Source organism: Tinamus guttatus, unplaced genomic scaffold, assembly GCF_059628265.1.
Source record: "Tinamus guttatus ecotype Peru unplaced genomic scaffold, ASM5962826v1 Tinamus_guttatus_pri_ptg000356l, whole genome shotgun sequence".
Taxonomy (NCBI): Eukaryota; Metazoa; Chordata; class Aves; order Tinamiformes; family Tinamidae; genus Tinamus; species Tinamus guttatus.
In genome coordinates, this window is record NW_028288890.1 from 2,418,151 (window position 1) to 2,434,774 (window position 16,624).

General features: G+C 45.9%; 1 protein-coding gene across 1 annotated transcript in view; it reads right to left on the bottom strand.

Moving 5' to 3' along the window:
* Nucleotides 1-16,624, bottom strand: part of COL26A1 (collagen type XXVI alpha 1 chain) — a 139,191-nt gene that overhangs the window by 30,947 nt on the left and 91,620 nt on the right. Inside the window, 2 exon segments of the mRNA XM_088530101.1 lie at nucleotides 2,626-2,687; nucleotides 14,998-15,039. Of these exon segments, the coding sequence (XP_088386227.1) occupies nucleotides 2,626-2,687; nucleotides 14,998-15,039 (104 nt within the window).

Consider the following 16,624-nt stretch of genomic DNA (forward strand, 5'->3'; position numbering starts at 1 on the left):
AAAGGCTGACTCAGAAAAACAAGTCTTCCAAGCTGTAACTTTTAAAGCTGTGGTGAGGATGAGATGTCACACACAAATATTTACATTTAAGAGCACACGGCTAAAATAAAGGATGAAAACACTCCTTCTTCATGTCAGATAAGGCTCAATGCTGCCTGAGGCAGCATTTGCTTCACATTACAAGATGTCTGCAACTGCAAAATACTGCAGCACTAAAACACACAAAGACACAACACTCTAAACCCAAGATCAAGTCGTGGAGTCGACAAGAGTCAACATTGCTAAAGTGGCTCACATCCCTCTAGAGCAATGGGCCCCACTAGCTGCTCAAGTCTTTTGTTCTGCTTACTCAAAGCTTTCCAGCTACTTAAAGACTTGGAAGACCATGGCTTGTCTCAGGATTGGAGTAGTTCTTATGGCAGAACGTTGTCACTCTGTGATCTACGGCTCTGAGTTATTCACAGCTCCATGATCAAGAAGGCAGAGAGGAGGTGGTCTTCTGTTGGCTCCATCTGAGACTGAGACAAAACTCTTTGAATGCCATCTCCAGGGTCCAGCAAGCTGTATTTTGGCACTGGAATTTGCAGGCATCTGCCTCGCTGCTCCTCATGTCAGATGATCCATAGCACTGCAAAGCCACCAGCTGTCAGTACATCCCATTCACTGGCTGATGAGTCCACGCTCCCTCCTGGACACTGAGCAGGCTGCAGCATGATAGCTGCCTATGTGGGAGTTCTTCAGAAGCATTTCCTAGGGATAGCTCATCCGTTGCTTCACAACAAGGGTCCTAGGTTAGAGTAGGAGGCAATGTATTCATGAGTTCATTCGGGCGCTCACATAGAAGTTGGGCAGCCAGCTCAATGGCTTAAGCAGCCAACTTCCCAAATATATTGTGTATCGAGCACTTGGTGCCAATGTCAGAGAGCAGGCTGCTTTGTGGCACTGAGAATGTCACCTGATTGAAGCTACCTTCATTTCTGCAAGAAAAAAACCCATGGTTTGGTGCGGTTTCACTCCTAAGCTAAGTGTTCTGGAGGAGCACGACCGAGGCTGGCATTAGCTATTGAAAAGCACAAGCCAAGAGAGCCCAGAGGCCGAGGTCAGGACTTTGAAACAAGTCTTTGGTTATGATTTTCCAGTAAGAAATATAGAAAACATAGAAATTCCTGGAAGACCAAAGAAGATAGAGCTGGCCACAGGCTAAGCATGGGAAGGCTGATTCACGTCTCTCTGAGAATGTTTTTTTGTCTTATTTGGATACGGGATTGCATAGACAGAGGTCAGCCACAGCCCCTCTTTCCTTTCCTAACGCCGCCAGCTCATAGTTGCCAAAGAACACCCACCTGACAGGTCTCACTGCTCAGCAAAACACCCCACTTCATCTTTGTTCTTTATAACTACAACAGTTGTTTTCACTCAAACAACTCAACTCCCCAGAATTTCATTCCCCCTTGCTTCATTTTCCCATAGTGAAATATCGCTTTGAAGGCCTCTGAGGAAGTTCCAGACAACATTGCTCATTTCAACTCAGACAATTCCCAAATTATCAGAATATTATGGACTGGTCTTAAAATCACCACGCATCCACCCAGCTCTGCAAGAGTTCTCCCCAAATTCTTTTATGTCATTGAAAATCATAAGTTAATGAATAATAACAGCAGCAAATGCCATATAAAGGACCCAAGCACTGTATCTAACAGCCAGATTGGGCTGTCACAGGAGGGACCAGAGATCAAAGGGGACTGACTGACTCAGCTGCTTTGTTGCTAGACTGAAACAATTTATCTGACTCCCAGTAGGCAGAAATTAAAACGATTTGCAACGAAACACAATGTGAAGGTCTGCCCTGAACATTTTTCACCACTAAACTATGCACAAAAGCTTCTCACCTCTCAGAAGAGGCATAACGAATGGATAGTATCTGAAGTGCAAACAAATGAACAACTGCCTTCAGAAAAAAATGACATACTATTCTTTATATCACTCTATATCAGTAAGGTTTCTAGGGGGCATTTTGGGGAGAGAGATCAGAATCACAGTCTGTTTCTTTTCTCATCTAAGCAGATCGCTGCTTTACACCCCTCCATTCCTACTAACCAGCTGAAGTGATCTTCTGTCCAACTCCAGGCTCTGACAGCCAAACCTGAGTGACTGATGTCAACATGTTCCAACCAAGATCCACGAGGTGGTGGTTATTCCCTAGCAGTGGCACAACGAATGCTCAAAGCCCTTCCCACATCCTCAGCAGAGGGGTGCTGAGGATGGACATTTGCTGCAGCTTTTGTCCTGACGGTACCAACAAGCCACCTACCTTCAGTCTCGCTCTGGAAGGCACATACAGAACTTGCAGTAAAGCAGAGAGCAAGTGCTGGATGGCTGGTTTGGTAGGTACCACAAGGGCAAAGATGAGCTGTGAAGAACCAAACAGCTCTCTCAGCCAGAGCTGCTTATTCTGGGATCACTTTTGTGTCACATCAGATGCGTATCTGGGTTATCTCTGCAGTCCCTGCTTACCCGCAAGTGGAAAGACTTGATCTCTCCTGGGTTGCGAGTTAACTCTCTTCTTTGCTGTCAACAAACTCCTGGAAATTTTTGTAAAAAAGAGCAATAAAGCCATGCCCTTACCTTAGCCTCAAGCGTGTTTAGTCTCTCGGTCATGTCTGCTAGTCTTGTGCAATTCATGCATTCTAGAAGGAACAAAGCAAAAGGATGTAATTTCTGCATACGTTGCATTTTAGTCTACAACTTTAAATCTGCAGTCCCCAATCTCTTTTTGATGTAAGACACACACACACAAAAACACTTCAAGAGCAGTTAGGGAGGAAAGTAAGTATTGAACTCTGCTGCATGTGTAAGGAGCCACATGTTTAAGATCGTTGTTTCCGGATGTTCAGTGGTTCAGAATGTGGAACTGCCTTGATCTTGCAGAAATGCCTAGGAAACCAACGAGCAATCAAAATGCCCTTCTCTGTGGAGTCCTGGTCCATCCTTGAGCTCCCAATCCCTGTAACCACTCTTGTAACAAATAATCAGTCTCACTGACAGTGAGAAAAACCAAGACAAACCCCAGGGCTGGAGTAGACCAAAGCTGCAGCATGAAGTGGTTTATATCTCACTTCATTGCAGAGAAGCAATAGATTGGCAGCAACAACCAAAGGGGTCTTGACAGGATGCCTTCCCAAGAACAAATATTCACTTAATAGGCTCTGAATGCAGTTTAAAATGATTGCTTGATACAAAGGACATCACTTATCTAAACAGGAGGCCCGCAGCTTTGCCTCTGTTTTCATTTCAGTAATTTTAAAGTGAGTGAAGGAGGATAAAGCCATGAACAGAGATTTAATCAACAAAGCACTTTCCCATCACTTTGCAGTAACGTTGGATTGCACATTCCCCACTACCAGAGAAGCTCTCCAGAGTGGTCCAATTCACCTATAACAACTTCTGAAGTGCAACAATTTTTAAAAAGGGAAAATGACTTGCAATAGAAAGTATTACAGCGAATAAACCACCGGCACTTGTGTGATAAATCACTGCCTGCTCCAGTCTCAGATGAGAAGCACATACCTGGGAGCATGTCTGGTCTCAGGGGATGTTGAATTACCCCAGCGCCGAGCTGAGGGGAGGAATGGGTCAATAAGGGTGCTCAGACCAAATGTGACAAGGACACCTGTGAGCCAGCAATGCCCCTGGCAAGTCCTGGCCCGTTTTGCACTCTGATCCCTGAGGAGCATCTCCAGTCCTCACCCACAAACACTTCCCAGTTTCGGGAAGCGCACGGTATGTGCTCAGGGCAGGCAGCCATGCAAAGACTGCAGTATGTGGCTTAGAGGGTCAGGAAGGTTGAGGGCTCCACCTTGCTGATTTACAGACTAAAAAGATTGCTCTAGTGCTAATGGCAACCAATCACCCATTGCAAAACCTTTCAAAGAAATGTTTAACCCTCTGTTCCCCAAAGGGCACAAAAAAAAAAAAACTCCAAAAGGAGCTTCCCAAAGGAATTAGACGTCCCTCCATTTCATAACACTCAACGTTTTGCCAATGAAGCATCTCAGACATGCTTGGACTAAGAAATTTCTTCACAGGTCAAAAATGTCATGGAGTTTCTTTTAGTCAAGACGAAATAAAATTTATTTATTCTCTGCAACAAATCTTAGGCAACAATATATTTTGCCCTGAAGTAGCCCGTGAACATATACAAGTGTCATACAAGCACAGTCCTACAGTGAGGGTGAGGCTTCTTTGGCCTGGATATGCTTGGGGTGCATGAAACAGAGAATTATGTTCTGTATGTAAGTGGTTTCATGCTTCTGATCTTGCTCACCCCCATAGAAAGATAAGACTGAATAATTCCAGTGCTCCCCAAAGCCAGAAAGCGTACTAGATAGCAAAACAAATACAAAGCAAATAAAACATGGAGTCCTCCTCTCCCCTCTGCTGGCTTGCACATCCTAATAACTCCCATAGGCTTCAGAGAGACTCACTTGGACTGTCTGAAATCCATCTCTGTCTGGAATATGAGACGGATGAATCATGTAAGCAGTCTTTGGAGAACTCAGGTCATAAAGAGGGCTCGTGCCCCTCATCTGCAGAGGTGTGAAACTACCAATTCACAAGGGGAGAAACAACCAGCTCGCAAGGGGAAAATACTCTGAATCTCTGTTTTATGTTTTGGACCGAAAGTAGGAATAGCACTCACACAGCAGCCACTTCTGCTCTTGAAGGATGTCTCAAAATGCCCTCTCACATGTGAGACACAAGGTTTATTTTAGAGGAACAAAATGACCAAATGGGGGAGAGGAAGCAGTAGTGCCACTGCATTGCAGCTACGGGTTTGGGCTAACATCATTTTATCATCAGTGATGACCAGTAAAAGATAGGGAAAATACAGCCTAGGAGAACTAATTAAGCCCAAGTCAGACTTGAACTCCGATCTTTTCCTTCCTCAAGTGCCTGGAAACGCAGCTCAAGGAGTGAGTATTCAAGGAACACTCAAGGAACCTGGCCTGGACTCAACTGACATTTGACTAGCCCAGGAAGTAGAAGACCTAATGCAAAAGTTCTTCTTCCTACGGCAAACTGTCTTGCAAGCAAATCCTCCTGACATTTACTCAGCTAACAGACAGACAACGCTTTCCAACACACCGAGATGAACACTTGCTATGACTATTTTAGCACCCATATTCAAAGCTCGCTCTGACCTTGCCAGGGACAGGAGTTCTTCAAGGGCAGGATTGTGTGTCCTTGCAGAAAGGCTGACAAGATGGTGACAGATGAAGCTAGTAAATATCTTCCCAAACTAAAATCCTTTGAAGCATTTAGTTACCAGGTGCATGGCTGGTTATTCCAGGGCCTGCACCCATAAGGTAGATTTTCTCATCAGGGAGAAGGCAGGCTGCTTTATTAAAACTAGCTTGAGAGTCTCACATTGTTATCCCCCATACAGCGAATATAATATTGGGGCAAACATCCATACTCTCTGACCTGGAAATCCAGCAAAGACACTTTCCGTATCTGCAGAAATTAATCACTTGCTGCTACACACAACCACAGTTTACTTCCCTCATACTCCTATTTGGCAGATTGGTATTTTTCCAGCTAAACTCCAAGGAAGGAGTTGCGACTTCATTCTATGAAGCCCAACCTCGAAACACATGGTGGAATTTGTTGTAGAAATACTCCAGCAGGGAGGATAAGTAATTGCGATAACAAACACGAGATTGCCCCAACGCATCACGTGGCACCCAGCTCGTCTCTATAACATCTCACTGTTACCATCCCCAAACACCTCTCCTCTCCTGGGCTCCCCCAACGCTGCTCTTGCTCTCGCTGGAACACGTGTAGAGCAACATGACATGACAGACCCAGTGCTTGTGGAGACCCCTTCTCTTGGACATGGATCTCGGCCACACCTTTGGGCTTGGGCAGCCTGTGGGGAGCTTTCTCTCCGGATACCCCCCTCTGACAAGTGACTTTTGGCAGAGAATGCCCCACTGCAGGTGCTGCCTTGTACTTGGCATTCTCTCTTTGCAGGTCTTCAGCGGCATCGGATTTAATCATTAAATACTTGTTCACTTCAGCCACTCAAGGCCAAGAGAACCTCAGGCTCCTCACTCTAAAAGATAACCAAAACAGGCAGGATTTTGTAGCCACCAGCAGCTTTACACTGAGAGACGCTAATGATTCCAGCACAATTATCGCCCTGGCACTGAGAGGGGTAAAACTGAGCCCAGGGCCGTGGGTCAGAGAGGCCCCAGGGGCAGCAAAGCTTCCTCTTGGCACGTGGGCCTTGTTCCTCAGTGTGGCCCACGCTCACTTGCACCCCCAGGGTCTCTGCAGAACATTACAGGGGCCTTCGGCTTCCCTGCAGCCAGATGCTTGGGAGATATAAATTGCACAGCTCAACTGAATTCAAGGGATCACGGCTCCTTCTCTCTTTTTCTTGATGGATTACTCCAAAATTCATATTTCACAGAGGAGGAGGAGGCAGCGGCTTATAGGAAAGGGGAGGGCACTCTGGCCTCGCACAGCCTTGGTTTAAGGAACCAGGAAGGACTCGCAGCAGCCGCCTCGAGGCCGTACTTGTCCCTCATGGGACGTGCAGCCCTGCAGCGTGATGGGGCACAGCACCCAGCTGGGCTGCAGGACATGGAACCGCAAGCTCAGAGCCTGCTGCAACTGCTCGGGGCGCTCACTGACACCTTCCTCTCCTCTGAGCCTCACTTTCATATTTTCAACATAATGTTTCTTCTGTAAAGGCCAAGAGGTGAGAGGGTAAAAAAGGACTAAATGTTAAACAGGACAATATGAGTATGTTTGATTTGGGGGATAAAACCTTCCTGGGACGCCCTCCCTTGCCCTTTAACCACCTCTACCAGTTTCCAGGCCTGGAAACCCGCTAGGAGCACCAACAGGGCCAAGGGAGCAGCAGAACCAGGAAAAGGCAAACGCCACAGCAGAGGTGTCAGTGCAGATCTCCTAGGTGGCCCTCGTAAGGGACAGCCAGCCCAGGCTTGCGCCTCTACCCTGCTTTAATTTGTCCTATTTGACTCTTCCAGCCTTTCCACATGGATACCAAGTTTCCTTAAGTAGTTTATGTTCTGGCTCTTTGCAAAAGCTTTCGCCAGTGCTTGTGAAGGATAACAGGCCCAAACCGTAAATCACGGCCAACCTGGGATCTGTTTTTTCAACACGTTGCCTCTAATGAGAGTCAGATGTTGGCTAGATAGACTTTATTAATTGTACTTGCCTAGTATCAGTCATGTCTATGGCTCTGTAACCGAACTGGGCCATGTGGAAGGCAAAGGGCTGACGGCGTCAATGGAGGAGAAAAAAGCTCAGGCTGCCTGGTGGCCTCTGAGCTGAAGAGAAAGAAAATCCAAGGAACAGAGAACAGCAGGAGAAAGAGACCCTGCCCCTTGGGTGGACATCGCACTGCCCAATCCCAGCGTGGCTCCAGCAGGAAGGGTGCCAAAGATGGAGCAGGAATCACTCCTCTGCAAGTGGACATGGTCTGACTTGGGCTTAGCTGGGGATCGCCAGGATCTGCGGCAGTATTTTATCTGTTTAATGCCGTGATATATATCTGTTAGGTGCACGGCCATCGCCTCTCGGCAAAGCCAGGGGCTAGGAAAGAGACTCCGACGGCCTGGGGCTCTTTTTCAGCAGCAATGCTGCAATACCAAAAAAAAAATAAAGGCAAGTTTGTTTTTTCCTTCAATTCAACACAGACGAAATGGATCTTCCTTAAAGTCAATTTCAAATCTTATGACGTTCTTCTACCTGAATTTGCCCAAATTTCAGAAAATGAACTGAAAAAATACTACTTTTAGAACAGCCTTTTTTTGCACCCTTTCTGGGTGAAGTAACCACCAAAACCTGGAAATTGCTCCCTTTTGTGCAGTTTTCCTAATACATTGCTAATGCGTCACTGTGTTTCCTGGGAGCATGGCCAGTATCAGGATTAGAGTTTTTCATAGATAAGGAAAGGGAGTCTCAAAAAATACAAAAATGGTCTTGTTGGCCACGGTTTACTATCAGCATTTTAGAAGATGGATTTTTCCCCTAACTCTAAATTAAGACTTTTAAATTTGTCTATCACTATGAAACAGAACATTTATTGAATGTTTTTGCCTTTTTACTATCATTATTGATAATTCCCCAGCTCTACAAGGAGACCTCTATCATTGCCAAAATTTCTCCATTGTGATCTCTCTTAAATATACATCTCCACTATTACAAATTCTTCCTTCTTATCCTTAACCAGATGTTTTTAAGAAGCAACTCAAATTTCCCTTTTTATAAGGGCTGCTATCCGATCTTTTTTTCTGCATGTAAAATATTCATAGTTATTTTTTATCTACTTACTTTTCTGTATTCTTAAACAGGAAAAGGCTTTTTCTTCTTAAATATTTTTTTCATTATCATGAAATTGTGTGATTTTGAAGCATTGGAATTAGAGATGAGCAAAACTGAGTAAAAAAAAACTTTACTACAGTTTTGGAATAGTAACAGCTCTTTGAGAATCTAAGTAAAATCTGGTGCCTAGTTTCAGGTGGAAACATAGGCACCGTTTTGTAAATTTCTGTAATACTTTCTAGAGACTTTTTCAGAATCATCTGCTCATTTATTAATGAGGTATTTCTACCCTTAGTTTTGAAATGACAGTTTTTTCAAAACTCATCTAAGTAAAACACAAAATGAAATGATTTAGTCTTAAGTGAAATTAAATGGCTCACTTCTAGTCAAATGAAATAATTTTGATTGACTCAAAACCTTTACTTTTGTTATTATATACATATATATATATAGATATATATAAATTTCCACTTCAGTTTCTCCCAAATAATTTTTCTTTCCAATTTTTGAGTTTGGCAAGTAATCCCTAAATCTCTATTATTCACCCGGGTCTGTTCTTCAACAGCTCACATCACTCACATTGCTTTATTTGAAATTTCTCACAGGCACTCTCCCACACCACTAACTAATTTGATCCATAATTGCTCTCGGCTTTGGGATTTGCGCTCCTTGGCGGTGCCAAAGCCCTGTTCTGCTGGTCAGGGCTGCACTCTGTTAGCATATTAGGTCATGATTCACAGGCAACCATGAGCTGGGAGATCCGTGTTCAATTCATCTTTATGTGTCAGAGTGAGGGCTAGCAGGGCCAGGCTAGATCTTGATGCAATACATTTCCTAGAAAGGTATTACCTATTATTTTTAGAAATACCAAGGACATTTTGTTGATGTAGCTCAGCCTGAAGGCAGAGATGACCCCATTTAAAGGATTTTAGCTCTCCAACAAGAGTTACAGATAGCACTGCATGGCTGAAAGCATGGCACCAAAACTAACAAAACGTCAGAAAATAGAGGCGTATTGGTAGTGGGATAAAACTCCCACCACAAGACAAGAGTAAAAGCTTTATCCTTATCTCACTACAGCCGAGATCCAGCATCCGATACCCACAGTCACTGAACTGGACTCTCATTTCTCTGGCACCCTCTAATCTATGACGTGGAGCATCAGCTTCCTTTAGTCAAGGAAAAAAGATGGGCTGAAAGACTTAAACAAAAAGAAGAAAAAAATGTCCGAATTCTGAAGAATTTACCTCCCTGAACATCAAATCCCATGGATGGTTCCTGTCCTCCCACCCCCGCGCTCCTCTGGGAATTTTGCCCCAGGCTCGCAGCCCTTGCCCAACACACCACGGTCCCGCACTGCCCAGGCGTGATGCAGCACAAGGCTACGAGGTGCTCAATCTCTTCAGGATCATTACTGTGCCTAATTCTCCTCATTGCCCTTTACCGTCATCCCTCTAAATTCCCCTGAGCCCTGCTGTGGCCATTATAGATCTGTGTAGTGGAAACACAAATCCTTTCCACATTCCTCTCCAAGGTCTCCGAGGTCTCAGGGATGCCATGGACTCGGCAGGCTTGGGATGCTCTCCAGCCACCTTACCCCCAATAAGCAGGAGGAGAAGGTCACAGATGTATCGGGGTAGGGGCTAGCAGAAGGTGGTGCCAAGGACATTTTTTTGTTGTTTTTCCCTTGTTAACTTGTGGGTGGAAAAAAATCAGTAATGGATATATCCACTTGGGGCTAGCAAGGCACATTGGAGTTTCATATTCTCAAAGCTTTTGAAATAGTTGCACCAACCTGCTTTTCTAGCTCACTTTGGGATAAACCAGAAGATATTCTTAGCACTTTGCTGAGACAACGTTTTCCAAAACTTCTCCACCCTGCTATTTTTAACCCAAAGCTCACAAACCATGTCCCCACCTAGAGACTAAATAGTCACTGTAGCTGTAGCTTGAATTTCTATTTGCTGGACTCTGGCCTGGGACACTTCTACTTCAAAGATCTGTGACTTCATCTGAGTCAGGAAGAGCAGAAGAAAATAGAATTATTTCGCTGATTATTTCAATTGACATCTCAAGGGGTAAGGAATCACCTTCTTTCTCATCTTTGCCCAACAGCGGGGTCCTTAATGAGCAACACCTGACTGCAGCAGATGAACAGCCCCATATTCTCTGGTGAGACCAGGCCCTTATTCGCAATTTACCTATTTGCATTTTCTTGGGTTTATGACGCCTACACAACTATGACCACCATGGCATGACTGCCCTTGAGAGACATTGCATTTGTGGGAGGTTGAGGAGCTTCACTTTGAGGTTTTACCTGCCTCCACCTTGAAACTCGTGTCCAAATTACTGCTTTAAACAGTGCGTGCAGACCCACGACCAAAGACCCAGCCTGGCCAGGACAGATTTCTCCTGCAGCCCGGCAAGTGTCGGGTGAAGCTGCACAACAACCAGCCTCCCTCCCACAACAGCCTCCCCCTGCACTCACGTCCAGTATCGTGTTACTCTCACAGTTGGGGAGGATTCAGCAATGAATTCTGACCCTCCCTCTGAGCACTGATGAGGAGCAGAGAGGCTCCAAGCCCAACATGGACAAATGTGAGAGAATGGTGCAATGTGTCTGCAATACACTGAGCAGGAACTGGATATCTCCTGAGATACCTTCACCTCCCAACTCCATACCATCTTCCCACAACCACACGACATCACGAATTACTTCTGAGCAACAGGCAACACTACACTGACAAATAAGCTTAGACCAGTGCTTTAAAATTACATGGCTATAGGACAGCCACTGACAATGGAGACACTGGTACTCTGCAGTTTCACACATACAGCTGGCATACGCTGCAGGTGGTTGTAGGAACAACCCAATTCTGCTTCAGTCAAAGGAGCTCCTATGTTTTACAACCACCGAGAATTTAGCCACCAAGAATTTTGCCCCAAAAGCATTATCAGAAAATGCAGAGGTGCTTAAACAAATCAAGTCTCTTAGCTGGTTTAAGTTCATCCTTTCCATGAAATGTATCTGGAAGACACTCTCCAGCACTTCACAAAAGTTAATCACCCAAACCCAAACAATCACAGCCCACAAATCCTTTAAACTTTGAGAATTGACTTAATGCTGAACAGCTGCCAGGTTCTCATTCCTTTGCAGCCATGGCAGCAGCTTTGTTATCAATAAATAGGGATTCCTGTTTATGCAACACCCGGTAATGGCAATGGAAATGACTTGGTCAAACGCCTCTGCTTTGGGATCAGGATATGCCCAAAAGGTTGCAGGCAACAAGAAAGTGCTAAGTGCAGCTACAGGACAAGCAAAATGCACATTCAGAATAAACACTAGAGCCGTCCTCTTCCTGAAGCGCGAGGACAGCCAGCACAGCGGCTGCTATAAACGTGTCGACATTGGCTACATATTGCTGTGTTCCAGGACCCAAGACACTCTCTCAATAGGAAATAACTGGGTTATCTTCCAAAACTGTTGGTAAATGAGGACTCTAACAGTGACAATTTCATCAGTACCAAAGCAATCTCCCATTTTAGCCCAATTAGTGCAGCGCTAAATCATCGGCCTAGACCTTGCCTTTTGCAGTTGAAAGAGCCACATCTGCGAGGCTCCTCAGTTGCATGTGGTTTATATTATGCTCTAGCACAATATGTATAAACTAACACTATTCTACACTTACACAGCACCTCATCTGGAAATCTGAAAGCAATTTATGAATGGTGGGCATCTGTGACATTTTACAGATGGAAATGGTGGCACAGGGGGATTCAGTAATTAGCCCCAGACTCACACAACGTGTCAGCTGTGGAGCAGAGATCATTATTGTGCAGTAACGTCTCGCGTCCGAACACCCAAACACGCGAGGAGACAAGTCCTCTCCCTGGACTCCCAGAACTGGCCACCAAGAGATGCTGCCCTCTCTTCTTGTGCTCCCACTCTTCTTGTAATGCAAATGCAGCCCAGGAGAAGGGTTAATATGCCTGGAAGTTTGTCTGCTTTTTTCAACATCAGTTGATCTAATAAAAAAGATTGATTCTCCCTGCAAAGCTAGCCCCGCTTTAACAAATCATTTGATTTGACGCAAAGGACTATATTCAGATAGTTTAAATTCCACTTTAGTCCCTGAAACTAAGAGTTTCTGATGGATTGAATATGTAGAAACAGTCGCCAATCGGAAACACCAGGCAGAGACACCCACCTTGGGCACAGTTTAAAATTATCCGAGTAGGGCCAGAAGCATCTGCAGATCTCTATACCGCAGCGGTTATGAACCTATGAGGAACATCACAGTGTTCCAGAAAACAGCCAGTCTTTTCTGTACCATACAGAAATACAGCCACAACTCGCATTTCCAAAGCACTTGCACTATGTAAGCATAAAACCACATCACCTTCCTATCTTGCCACCAGTTGCCTGAGTTGATGCTCCCAAGGTACCAGGATGCAGCTCATTAAAGAGTGGAAAAAGTCCATTAAAAAAAGACTTAAGCAGTTCAGACACTCACATTAGACAAGTTTCAACTTCCTTAGCCTGAAAAGTCCTGAGCAAGTCCCAGTTGCATGAGGGGCAACATCTCCCTGCCTTGCTGTCTGGCCACACTTCCAAAGAGTCTAGCCCACATCCTAAAAATGAGCGGATCACTTGGAGCTAAGAGCAAACCATAGAAGGAAATGTCTTTAAGCACAGGATAACTAGGGAAATCCTAAACTGAATTGCTGATGAGGAGAATTTTTTGCACAGATAAATCCTCCTTCCCTTCCCCTCAAAACAACAAAGCAGCTGATATCTTCCAACCCCCATCATCAAGCTAGCAGAAAAATAAAGTCTAAGTTAGACTTTTGTCTGGACAAAACCTTAAAGGTGCTTCAACAGATGTTGGCAATGGGATAAACTTCATTTTAAATTGATCTAATATATTGTCTCCTCGAAGGTCCCTAATGCATAGGAAGAACCATCACTTTGTGCCCTGTATGGACACAGAACAAAATAATAATAATAAAAAAAGGCAGCAGAAACAAGACTGCCCTGTAGCCGGGCCAATAACCCGGCTAATTCAGAGGATGTGGATATAAGTCCTGCCAGCAAAACACCCTCCCATATGCCCCTCCGCATGGCAGATCCAAGAGCACAGAGTGTGAGGACCAGTGTGTTGAAAAGTGTACTCGCATGCTGGGAAAAGTCCCAGTAATGGAGAGATCTAAGCAGAGCATTCTCTACTATGGAATAGACTATGAAAGAACTAGGATAAAAACAATAACTCCGCTTGCAGAAAGCTAGGGCTGACTTTCCTATTCAGACACAGGCCCTGAGGAGTGGGTCCCACGTGGGTGGCTTGGCACAGCCAGCTGAGCTGTCCCGTCTGCCACACTTGCCTAGTGGCCACTCCAGCTGTGCATGGTACAAATGGTCCCTTCTTCACTGCTGAACTACAGCTAAGGAAGGAAGGAATGGGTACGAAATGCCCAACAGTGGCACGTCCTGTGACACAAGGGCGCAGCGTGCACGAGAGGTCACGGACCTCAGTATTGGTAGGAGCAGGAAGACAGAAGCTCGTCTGGATTTGAGGCTTCATTTGAGTCTATGAGCTCTGTGGATGCTTGTTCTCCTGCTGGGGTTGCATTCGGTACAAAGAGCAAACGGGCTCCCTGCACTGAGGAGCATCAGCGTGAGCCATTCAGCCCTTCCCATCTTTGCTGGTTGGACAGAAACAGCCTTGTTGGGTAACCCGTCTGCTCAGCACATGCACCATTTCTGAAGGCCCTTCCAAAGCTTTTCATTTCCAACAAAATCTGCACAGGGCCATGAGACGCGAGAGCTCTTCCTTGACTCTTGGGCAAATCTCTGGTGCCCACTGATTAACCATCAGTGGAGATGCATGGTCAGATTTGAAATCTTGGCTGGGCTTTTGCACAGATACCAAAGCTCTCACCAGCTACTCCTACCATCTGCTTGGAGATGCACAGCTCACACGGCAGCATGCCCCAAGAATGCCACCTTTAAAGCTAAGGAACTCAGCCTTCTCCAGGGGAATGTATTCAGAGCCCCAGGATGAAGGTCACAGATGGAAATGCTCAGGCACAACAGGACACCAGGCCCAAGGTTGCCCAAGACTGGTAAGTCTGTCCCCTTACAGGGAAGCCACAATTGCAAACAAGGCCATGGTCACCTTTCCTCCATGATGCCTCTTGGGAGGCTTCCTTGACATCATACCTGATAAAGACAGATGGGGAGCATCACCCTTATTATACAGGATAGGAACAACGCATGTGGAGGGTGGATTGTAACTGCTGGGAGGACACAAGAACACTCACCCTGGGTCACCCCAAGGGCCGTCGGAGCCCAGTGTCCCCTCCCAAGCAGCAGCCCAAGCAGAGAGCCAGGGAAGACCCACAGCAGCACCAGCATGTGGGACCCTTCCCAGGCGCTGTTTGCCACTCAGGACATTTCCCAAAGCTGAGAGAAGCAGAGAGCTTACATCCAGCCTCCCTTCTTGCCCCATTTCTGGGGAAAATTGAGGCAAAGAAGGCAGAGACTCACAGTCAGCCCACCCTGTGAAGCCCCTGCAGCCCTGTGAAGCCGGGTGTCCCCAGCAGCCGCTGCTCTGTTGTGATTTTTAACGTGCCACTTACAGTCCAGCCTGGGATAGTAACGGTGCTGCCAGCCAGATGAACCTGCCGAGGTGGGCAATTATCACCAGGGATGTGTCAAATCCTTCCCTCGCTCAGCACCGCTTCCACGACGGCAACATGTCCTCAGCTTGCGGAGTTAAACTGGGGTGGGAATGACAGTGCTCGCAGCTCTGGTGCCTGCTGCCCAGCGCTTCCCCCTTCCCACCCGCACGCAGACACGTGGGCCCAAGCACACACGCTCCCGCTTCCCAAGTGCTGAAATGCACCTGTAAAAGCTTTATTGGAAACGATGCTTCCAAAAAATACAACCGCAGAGAAACCTAATGAATGAAACAATGAGCAGGGGTTTTTGAAACAGCAGTCACTGTCTGAAGAGTATGGTGACATCTGTCCCCGCTTCCAAGCAGGAGCACCAAAGCCACCGTTATTGTGAGGGTGCCAGAGCACTGGCACAGGCTGCCCAGAGAGGTTGTGGAGTCTCCTTCTCTGGAGATCTTCAAACCCGCTTGGACGCAGTCCTGTTCCACGTGCTCTAGGTGACCCTGCGTGTGCAGGGGGTTGGACTAGATGATCTCTAGAGGTCCCTTCCAACCTTAAGCATTCTATGATTCTATGATTATGGCCAAGCCACTGCAAGAACCCAAGACCAGCAGCTACTCCCTATGCTAAAAAAAAAATCCAAGTTTGTGAGAGAAAAGAAGGGAAGAAATCAAGCAGGGAGGAGAAAGGGCTTTAAGAGCATGGCTGGAAGCATCTCCTAGTGCTCAGCAAGCTGGAGGCTGCTTTGGGAACCAGGTTTGCCCCGCTTGTGAGCTGGACCATTACTTTGTTTCTGGAAGTCGTTGGAGCTCCATGCATAAGAGCAGCGATTCCAGGCACTGCTGTCAACTGCTCTGCGCTCTGTGCAGACTAATTATTTAAGCCTGTGAACCACAAAGCACTTTCATCTGGAAAGCACAATAAATGATGAAACCAGTATGGATGTTTTCTTGCATAGAAGGGTAAAAAACAAGGGAGAGAAAAACGCTAAACAAGCTGAAGAAATAAGTGTCTTGGTATCAAAACCCACAACCCTGATGGATGAGGGGCATGCTGAAGTGATGTATATTGGTCCTGATCAGAATACATGCAACCATCTTGTACTCTCTAACTACAAACAACTGTCACAAGATTTTATGGGGTGTGTTGCACCAGTGTCTCAAAACATCTTATTAAAAAATCAACCAACAAATCAGATAATTGCTTTGAATGTGGTTTTTGTTAGTGTGGGATTCTATATGGTTCAGTGCATGTTGTTATAGAGCTAAACGGCAGTCTTGCTGGTTGCCCTATTCCTGATCTTCAGTGGGAGATCACCAGGAGTCACAAAACTCCCTGTTTTTGCTACTGCCGACACACGATTGAATAAGGATTGGGCTATATCCCTAGTATCTTCCCCACTACTCCAAGACAGCAGCCAGGAGAACTTCCTGCCTTTGTCTTCTCCAAGGAGCAGAGCAAAGCCCAGTTTTCCAGGGTGGCTATTAGCCCAAAGGAGGCATCACAGGCTCTTCTATCACTTCTCCTGGAGCACAGCACATCCTTCCACTTCAAGGAAAGCCACAGTGGATGTACAAGGAGTGCAGCC